At 38.7% G+C, this 10634-nt stretch overlaps 1 protein-coding gene across 1 annotated transcript; it reads right to left on the minus strand.

Moving 5' to 3' along the window:
- Positions 1-201: 201 nt before the first annotated feature.
- LOC114466607 (uncharacterized) lies at positions 202-5205 on the minus strand. Its single transcript, XM_028452185.1, has 4 exons — positions 5128-5205; positions 4302-4491; positions 3156-3263; positions 202-1568 (listed from the first exon to the last, which is right to left on the minus strand). Exons 1-4 carry the CDS (start codon positions 5140-5142, stop codon positions 1174-1176), a joined length of 708 nt encoding a protein of 235 aa, XP_028307986.1. The 5' UTR covers positions 5143-5205; the 3' UTR covers positions 202-1173.
- Positions 5206-10634: the final 5429 nt, after the last annotated feature.

The following is a 10634-nucleotide window of genomic DNA, read 5'->3' on the forward strand; positions in this document are numbered from 1 at the left end:
ATACAATATTAATATTAAAAAATGAAGTGCAACCAACATCTGTTCAGGGTTAAATAAGCAGTGGTTGAACCTGATACTTGTCATCTTAACTTGATGGTTATCATGAGGCTTTCTGCTGAGCTAATGCTAACAAGCTACAGCTACATGTGCTGCTGCTGAAAGGCCTGGTGGTGGACGGTGGACACAGTGAACGACTCCTGATTTGATTTGATTTGTTTATTTATTCAAGAGACAATGCATATTGAAAACAAAAAAATGCTTTAAAAAAAACCCATGTACCTGTAATTATGCAGGATTGAAGACAAAGCTCATTTCCATCCTCAATCCCCCTGCTGGACCAAAAGCCAGCCACCTTACCCACGCACTACATGTAAATCAGCACATCACCAACAATCCAGCTCACTCTCATATATTCTTAAGTGACATCACAGACAGTAATGTCTTTAATATTAAAAGCTCTTTTAAAACACACCCGTATAAAGTCTGCCATGCTTAAATCATTAGAGAACGTCAGAATTCAGAAAAACCTTAAAGAGTAACTAAACCCCTGCTTTCTCCTGACCTGCCACTAGGAGGGGAATTACAAAAAATGCTTTGATTATGGGCGGGGCTCCTGGAGCAATTAAGACACGCCCGCTAGTCTATATTGTAAAATCTCCAATGAACAATCTATGCTATGCTAACTAGCTACTCATTACTCAATATACCTCTCTATTCACTCTTTTCTCAAACCAACCTACTCACTGCAGATTGTAGAGCCCACAGGTGATAGATCTTAGAAAAGGGGTGGGGCTAACAGTGCTTCTTTGTGATCTTGTTCTCAGCCAGTGGCGAAAATCAATTGTAATATCCTGGTTTCAACCCCTAGAGGGCAGTCGCTGACATTTTACAACTAAATACGACAAATTGAAGTACTTTGACTAAAATGTTGAGAGTTGGACCAGGATCAATCAACAGCAGTACTTCATACACAAATACGTTTGTATTTAGCAGAAAAAAGTGGGTTTAGTGTATAGATTCTCTTTAAATATATATATTTTTCTAAATAAATGAATATTGATTTATTAAATTACTTCTGAATTAAAATCTTCATAAATGCAGGTGTTTTGATACTAAAATGTAAAGAAGGAACACCATGATGTCAGCGGGTTCCTCCTATAGGTGACCCCTGGTCTACGCTCTCCTCTTCATCTCCTCCACCATGTCCAGCAGAGTCTGAACCTGATCTGAACTGAACTTCACGTATCTTCTGTCGACTTTCTCAAGAAGCTCCTGCAGCTCAGGCCTCTGCTCAGGATTACCCATCCTTCCATCGACAAAGAGAAGGATGGTGGATCTCCACACGTACTCTCCCAGCAGCGTCTCCACCTTATTCTTCAGATCATCCACATATAGAGTTTGTTTTCTTCCTCCTTTGATCACCAATAGGACGGCGTCAGCCCTTAAAGCTTCTTTTTTGAAGTATCTGATGTTCTTCTGTGATTTCCACTGGGAGAACTGATGAGTGTCCAGGACCGTCACAAACCTGTTGAACACCTCCCCGCTCTGCCTCCAGTACAAAAGTCCTCCTGAGGAGAAGAAAAGGATTATTTTACCATATTTGAGCACCTTCTGAATCCAAGGTGAACAAACAGCAGAAAGACCTCCTCACTTCATCTCATATACTGAAGGTACTGCTACAGCACAAAGAAGAGAACACTGCCCAGGGTTCCTGTGTGCCCTAACCTCCCAGTCCTCCCAGTAGCCCTCATTTATCAACCTTGCATGTAGGGCTGGGTGATATGGCCTAAAAATAAAATCTCAGATTTTCTCACAAAAAATTAGATTTGCGATTTTTCCCGATTTCCCCCCTACTTTTTAAAGAAAACAAAAAAATAAAAATGACAGCAAGGTCTCAAAACAAGTTTTGATTTTATTTTATCAAACGTAATAAAATCAACATCTATTTACCTCCTGGAATTAAAGTGCCAGCTGTTATTTTGTTAAAAAAATAATGATAATAATTTATAGTTTGAATGGAGACTAATTTGTTAAAGGGGCGGTATTATGAAAAATTCACTTTCTAATGGTTTTACTACAGTGATATACATCATTTAGCCTCATTCAGAGACTAAAGTTGAAAAAGTTCTGTTTCCTCCCTCTCTTGTTATTCCGTATTTTGTGAAAATGCTCCAAACGGGAAAGTTGGATTTTTATCACCATGTGACGTCACATCGTGGAAAGTCCTCCTCCTGACAATCCTGGCTCCTCCTACCCTCTAAGAATGTGAGCTCCTCCCTCTCATACTACCTCACAGCTAAAACAAACAGTATATAGAATATACTTAGTTTATACTTTATTGCCATATACGTAAAGCTACATACATACAAGATAACTAAACCAACTAAAACACTATTCTGGAAGAAAATAGAGATTTTAATTGTGTGGGAACAGATTAATTTAACCACCAATGTGCAGGTTCAATATGTATGTTTCATGTGTGGCAAGAAATTAGCAATATGTGTTGTTACTTTTTGTAGCCTTTCAAAAACATTAACTAAAAATCTTCTTTATATAACATTGTGTTCATGTAAACTGAGATGTGTAAGAATTTGAAGATGAAAGATACTTTTATTTCTTTATTTATTTTATTTTAAACTGTTTTTATATATAAAATATATATAATTCATCACATTACTTATTAAATACTGTAATGCAATTCTAAAAGTTTAGGGTGTATGTTACATTTTAAAAGCAGGAATGAGGTCCTATTTTAATCATCATTTTGGATCTGTTCTGAATGTGTGTCTGCTTATGCTTAAATGACTGCCGAAGTTTGTTTGATATTTTATTTTCAGTCTTAGGCACATTTTGTTGAGTTGCACCACAAATCCTCCACTTAGATTATCTACACAAGGTCAGACCAGATGTGAGATCTGATTGAAGCGTATACGCTCATTGATAAATACAGAAGCTTGCATGAATTTTGTTCAACGCACGTCGTACGCTAAGCTCTGAACGTACGAACAGTTGATAAATGAGGGACAGTGTGTGTGTTCCTGAGTGTTCTTACCTTACCTTACATGTCTCAGCTTAGCTTAGACTCCCTGTGGCTTTAACAAACAGCAGAACCTGTTCCTGATCACTGATGTCCTTCAGCTGTGGGTTTGTCTCACCTGTTTGTTCGAAAACCTTGGAGAAGGTGTTTGTATTCAGGATCAAGTCTGCACTATCAGACGTCTCACATCCTGACTTCCCGAGGAGAACCAGCCGGAGGTTGGAAACTGAAACACAGACATCGAGAACATCCACAGGGTCTAATTCTGAACTCAGCATTTAGGACCAGGTCCTGGAAAGACCTGAAACTATGGCTGTGTCCGAATATTCACTCCTATCTCCTTTCCTATCCACTTTTCCTTAACCCCCGGAAGTGTTTAAGTGGCGGCCATGATAAGGAGCATTCCAATTCTTTAAAAGCTAAGTAAAGGAGGCTCAATGCTTTCTTCATAACCTTCTTTAGCCTAGGAAACACTGATGCATCCTTAACCAAAGGAGACCACATAATTCTGATTCTTTCCGGTGACAACATTTAAAGGGACCCGCTCATTAGAGTGTTCACAGAAACTTGCAATAACTGAAAAGGGACGCAGGTCATGTAAGTTTCCAATGCAATACGATGCCTTGAACAACTTTAAATACTCTAAAAGCCATATCTTATGATATGCAGCCATAATATCAGATTATAACAAACATAAAATAGACACTGTGGTTCTAGAAAAAGGGATCAGAGACAATTTTAGCTACATTATGTTTTATTCAACATATTTCATTCACCTAGGAATGCTTTGTGTGGTTCTACATGTGTATGTCTACAAAGTTATGTAGGCCTATATCTTGCATGAATGTGACCATTTCATAAAATCATACTTATTTTGAATAAATGTTGATTCGTGAGTAGAAGGTGAGTGTGAGCAACAATTCTCAATGTGACGTTTCCTTTGATTTACATTCAAACCTTGTGATATGTGAGATTATATCAGTGGTTAGAGGCACAGAGGAAAGTGTTATAAATGTGCTTTTTGTTCATTTTTGGAACTTTGTAGTTTTTTCACCACTGCAGACGTCACTAACATTATTATTATTATTACGTCACCTAGTGGAAGTTTGTCTGATTGTCAAAACAACAGATCGCCTTTTCCTAACTCCTTTAGGAAGTCTCCTAACAATTTTTTTTTTTAAAGCTGTGACCTCATCCACGGGGTTAGAAAACTGGATAGGAGGGAATATTCCAGATGCAGTCCAAGTCACTCATTGTCTCGTACCTGCGAACTTCTCCTGAAGAGAACGTTCTTCCTCCAGGTTTCCTTCATGATCAGGCCAGAGTCTACGGACCTCACGTTCAGCATGTTTACGACTCGTAAAGATGTGATTAACCCATGATCCAAAAGCTTCAGGACCTCGATGACAGAACTTGAGGTTCATCCTCAGGAGATCCTTATCAAACTCTAAAACCTGAAGAAGACAGGACACGGCTCAAAACAATGGGCGACAGGGCCTTTAAAGCCGCTGCCCCCCACCTGTGGAACGCCCTCCCAGACCTCTACATTAGCTTCACCTAACCAACAATTTGCCATCACAGAGCAGCTGTACTACGAAGCAGGATATCAATACGTTCACTTAACCCAAAGGATTTCAGCTACGTTCACGGTCACATAAAAGGGGCGGAGATTGCAGCGTCAGACCAATCACAAAAAAAAGGAGTAGATCATTTTTTTTATATTAATCCTTAAGCAAAAAATGAAAACATTTATTGAGCAGTGACATTTCAACAATGCACAATATAAAATAAATTACTAAATATGACCCATTCAACCTGATATCATGGAAAGCAGATTTTTCAGTGTGTTCATGAAATCATTACTAATCAATATTTTAATGGAGAATGTTTGGTTCAGTTTTGGTGCCTTTGATTGATCAGCAGCACAGAGTGACCTGCAGATTGGTTAAAGGTTGTTAAGGGTTAACCTCTATGCTGATAAACAACGATTTTTTCTCCTGTTTGTCAGGACCTGAAGGACTGAGTGTGTGTTTCACTTTTGGATGTTGGAATCACTCTGAATCATACAAAGGTAGAAGAGACCAGGGTACCTGTTCCTCCTCCATTTGCAGGGCGATGGCCACGCTGTCATACACATAGTACTGAGGGTAACTGCTCCATGGCTCCACCTGTCCAGTCTGTCAACATGTAGCTGAGTAAAAGACCAAATAACCATCAGCACAAAACCTCCAGATGCAACTCTAAATCTATGATGCCTCACTTCAACACAGTTTCTCACAAACTGATTCCTGAGAAGAAGGAAAGTCTCACTGGTGCGTGCCACACATGGCCTGTGACTTCCAGATGAAGCGTCCGTCTCTGTAGCTGCAGACAGCGCCCGGCTCATCCTTCAGCAGAGAATACTTGGAGAAAGTCTTCTCATGCACCGGACTGTGGATCAGTATGGTGTACTGAATTTTCTGTGGGAAGAGAGAAGTCCTGTACACCCTCATGACAGGCTCCTCCCCCAAGCAGATCTGTAAACCACAAAAGAAAACACGAGGAAGCTTTTGGCAAGAGATAACATGATCACCAGGTAAAGCACAGCATTGGACAGATCTGTACCTGCTCTCTATACTGGTCCAGCACTTCCTGCACGGTGAAGGTGAACCTAAACGATCCGAGCGAGGACGTCTCGGTGAAGGTTGGAGAGGTGGCGAACTTCCACAGAGGAATTTCCTGATTGGCTTCCTCTCCCTCAGCTGCTCGTACCTCCTCAGGCCCTACGGCCAGACTCCACCACAGCAGTCCATCTCCTCCCTCTCCACACTGACCAAGACACAGAGTCACACCAAGGTGCACAACGTTCAACACTGATATGTAATTACAGAACTCTCTTCTGCCCTAAGCAGGCCAGTACACTGATAGCATTCACCAAGGTCTCTGTCTGGGGAGGCTCTGCTATGTTATGACTACTGCTATCAGCAACATAGGTAACACTGAGAGCACTGAACAGTAGCAGATTGACTGAGGCACACACCATACGCGGAGTGTGCAGGTTGGGGTGGGGGGGCGTGTTACAGGTGGGGCATTTCCCCCCAGTGATCAAAAGTTTTCATTACAGTTTTCCCAAATTAATTCAAAAAATACAATTCTTATATAATTTACATAATATACAAATATTTTAAGTGCCAAAAAACACAGTGACTAGGAAATAATAAAAACATGAAGTTTAAAGGTTCACAAAATAAAATCAAGTAAAAAAGTTTTAAAGGACCTCAGCAGCACGATGACATTTGACCCTCCTGCTTCCCGTAGCAGCTCAGAGCTTTGTTTACAACATGGCGGACACCATGGATGCTCCGTAGAAGTCTGCTGTTCCCAGTGATTCACCAAGAAAACAAGCGACTGGAACAGCGAACGAGCAAACCCTGCACTCAATGCGCCTTTGTTTGGATATAAAGCGGTGGATTGAGCGATGTTGTGCTAATTTAATTTATTTTTTATTTATTTAGTTCAGTTTATTTCCGACATGGTTACATTCACTTTTTTTTTTTTTTTTTTTTTTTTTTCTTTTTTGTACATGCCGAAAAAGGAGACGAGAGAAGCAGTTTGCTTATCCGGGTCCCGTCCCCTGTTTTACCATCGCAAATTTACATGGGTTTACATGTCTCTCTGGTCAAACATTCTTGAGTTCTTCTGAACCGTCCTTTTTTGTGTATTCTCATCTGTAGTCAGTGTTGTCCTCCTCCTCTCTATCTTTGTTCGTGTTGGCCTTGTTCCCTGCCAGACGTTGTTAGCATTCCTCCAGTTCAAGAACAGTTCCTCTTTCGAAGGTGTTTGGAAGGTTTTTCCCTTTTCATCCATAATGTCACCACTCGGGAATGTCTCTTTTGGACACACAAGTTTGCAGCTTGTTTTGTCTCTACATCAAGGGTAATCCAGCTGTTGTCAGCTCTATTGGCAGTGTTGTATTCTCCACTGTCAGATCCAACTTGTATAAACACATTATTATATCCTAGTTCACAAGCAAGGTAGTATTTTAATGTAATATATCTTAGTTCATAAGCTATTTTCTTATTAATCCATGGTACGTTGCTTGTTTTACTTTTGGTTGTTATTTGTTTCAAAGGGCAGCATTTATCGTATATTGTCGTTATTGTGTCTGTAAATGTGTCATACGCTGTATCTACGTCTCCTTCCTTGAAGACACTCTCCCACTTCTCTCTTTTTATCTGTTGTTTAAAGTTTTCTAGTTGTTTTTCTCCTCCCAGTCTTCTGTATGTCTGTGTGTTATGATTTTCACGGTTCTTCTTCTCTCTTTAGATCTGTGTTTTGTATGTTTGTGAAGATGTTGTCTATCAGTGTTGAGCTGTGTTTATTAATTCTGGTTGGTTGCGTTATGAGAGGTCTTAATCCATTTGTGTACATGCAATTGGTAAAGTCTTCAATGTGTGTATTTTTTAAAGGATTTAAAATAAATTAATTATTAATTAATCCCCCCCTCACCGTGACAAAATTGGCATCCCTGTCTGCTGGAGCGTGCAGCGAAAGCGGAGTAACGTTAAAGACTTTTAATGCTTTAATCTACGTTGTTGGACTTTCAATTGCTTTTAATCCTTTTATTTTATCCTTACCTGTGTTTAACTTTCAACGTTCAACTGACGGCAAGTCTATCCCTCCATGTTAAAGTGTATCTCCCATATTAAAGCACATGTATCAAGTGTTGTATGGTATATCAGGTAGAACATCTTAAATAATAACACTGCTTAATTTGATCAACTTCACTCTCTCATTCTCTCTAAATTACAGAGGGCGCTGAACATTTCAAGCTGCATTTTTGGTTTTCATTTTGGTAAGGTCCATAAGACAGCTTTCAAAATTGAAGTTACCATAATAATAAAAACAGTTACATTGGTACATTTTGTTTCATTCCTCATTTGTGAAGCGAATCTCGAGACTTCTATGTATATATATATTTGGTCGTACGACAGCACCAATGTGTGATTCATGATCATGAAGAATTCGTATTTGAGCAATCCCAACGTACAAATGATCAGGGTGTTGATAAATTCAAATTTTTATTTAATTTCGGGAAATTATGTGATCAATTTCAGAAAAATTGAGTTAGTTTTGAATTTTAAAATGACTGCAAGTCATATGATAAAAATCATGTGGAAAATTGCGATCCGCCAGAATAATGTGATTTCAGTTGAATTAGTTTATTTAGAAAGGCTGAGATATTTACAACTGAATTATTTGGTAATTTAGACAATATTTACGCTTTTTCTGTCTTTTTCACTTTCTCCTGTGGGCCGAATTGGTCTAAAGGCCTTGAGTTTGACATGTGTTCTAGTGAGAACGTTCAAAGACTTAGGCCACATATGTAAAAGCAGTGGAGGATCCCTTTAAGAGCCATGGTCGCATTGTCCCAATTTGAGCAATAGTATTATTTAAAATGTGATTTTGATCAGGTTTTGGATTTGTTGGATTGCTAGCTTTTTAGGATAGACGGTTTCTGCTTCGTTTGGAGTATTTGATTGGAATAGAATTAATGTGGAGGAGGGGCCTCCAGTGTCTGCTTGTTAGTCGTGTGATGGCGTTCAAACCATCTTGTTGGGCCCCTACTGTAAGTTTATGTATTTTTGCATTATTATATAAGCTTTCTTTTTTTTTCACAATACCTAATGACTTCATATCCATGGCGTGTAATTTATCAATCTGTTCTACTATATGTACATATATGATATTTTCTTTCTTGAGGCAAACACATGGTTTCCTGCTGCTGTTTATCTCCATCTCCTTGTCACATCCCAGTTTCAGACTACCTGCCACAGCGTCAGCCGAAACACATGCGGGTCATACCATAGGGCCCTGATGTAGCATTGATCATTTTATTTAATGCAAAACTGTGCTTAACAACCAGCTTATTTTCACTTATTTTCATTTTCATTTCCAACATAAATAATATAAAGACTTCTGAGGGTGTCCCCTGCATTGGGCCCCTGGTACTCACTACTCTTTACCCCAGTACGACGCCCATGGTCATGTGTTTTTATATTTGTTTTTGCTCCTAGTTTCAACTCCTCCTCTCACCTTAAACGCTTTGAATCCTCCACTTTCTTGAATTCCACAAAGACCGTCCAACGTTGTCTCGTGCTTCAGGCGGCTCACACTGAACTCTGGTTTTGGATAATTTGGAATGTTTTGAACTCCCAAGTATTTCATGATTTTCATCTCCCCATTCCTTCTCTCGAACTCTTCCAGATCACCCAGGCATCCTTTCAGTTCTTCCAGAGACGATGTCGACTGTCTTCATGGTACACAGTAAGAATATCTCCGAGTATTTTCTATCCGCAGATTGAGTTGTTGTGCCATGATTCAAAGTCTCATAAAGCTGCTCACTTCCTGAACCGCTGCTTTCTGAGAGTCTGAGTACACTGAATCACATCCTGTGAGTCATTATGTACAGTATGAGGAATGGAGAAAGGGGGGAGGGCTATCACACTCTAATCTTTCACAAACAGAAGCAGAAGATGAATTAATCTGTTTAACTGTACTACAGGAGACAGGCCCAGGGTCTGTCAGAGATTCTACTTTTTAATTTTTTTAAAAATTATTTCTGACAAACTTTATTTTTCTAATCCTGAACTTTACTCTTTTATTTCTCTTTCACACAAGTAGTATGTTCCAACTTGTTGATGAGTCATTCCATGTCATTTCACAAATGTCCCGTACACTTCGGTCTGAAAAAATTGTGAAATTTTCACCAATTGTGTCGAAATTATTCAATAGTCACACTGTAAATTTTTGTTTTGATTAGTTGAAGACTTTTTGAGATATGGACAATATAGTGAGTGGGTTATGTGTCTATTTTTGTGCATATTTATTTTATTTCTTTAATTTTCAGTTTCCAATATATCAGGAACTCCATCACATAGAAAAGTAAATATGGTACAGTAATAAGCTCCACCCACTCTCAGAATATAGAAATAGATCTGCTATACATCCTATCTGGTGGACGTGTCAGCTCCTCTAAATAGTCACAAAGTCAGTGTGTGTTTGGGTCTGGAACATGTTTGGGTCTTCAGTAAACTACATAGCATATGTCTCAGCTCCCTGTAATGTGATCAGCTTAGAGCTATGAACATAGACTGTTCACATCACTAATGATTAGTCACAGATTTGGATTGGTTCTTGGCTCACGTGCTCGGGAAATCCGGTAAAACATTTTGGGCTCGTAAAAATAGGAAATAAAGTTTTTTTTTTTTTTGGATTTCAATAGATTGACACACACTCCCACTCACTAAATTGGCCATATCTCAAAAAGTATTAATCTGATCAACCTAATGGTGATCAGATTAATACTAACCTAAGATGTACAGTGTGACTATTGAATAGTCACGGAACAATTGGTAAAAAATTTCAGAAAGTGTGTGGGACATCTTATTTTGAAGGTCTTCTAATATTAATTCCAAATTATAAATTTCCAAATTTTAAATGTCCCCATTATGATTTCCAAATGAAAATCCTGAATTTTAAGTTCCAAATGATAAATTCAGAATTTTATTTAAAATGTATTTAAAATTTTCATTTAAAATGTCATTCCAAATTTTAA

This window comes from Gouania willdenowi, chromosome 1, assembly GCF_900634775.1.
Source record: "Gouania willdenowi chromosome 1, fGouWil2.1, whole genome shotgun sequence".
Classification (NCBI taxonomy): domain Eukaryota; kingdom Metazoa; phylum Chordata; class Actinopteri; order Blenniiformes; family Gobiesocidae; genus Gouania; species Gouania willdenowi.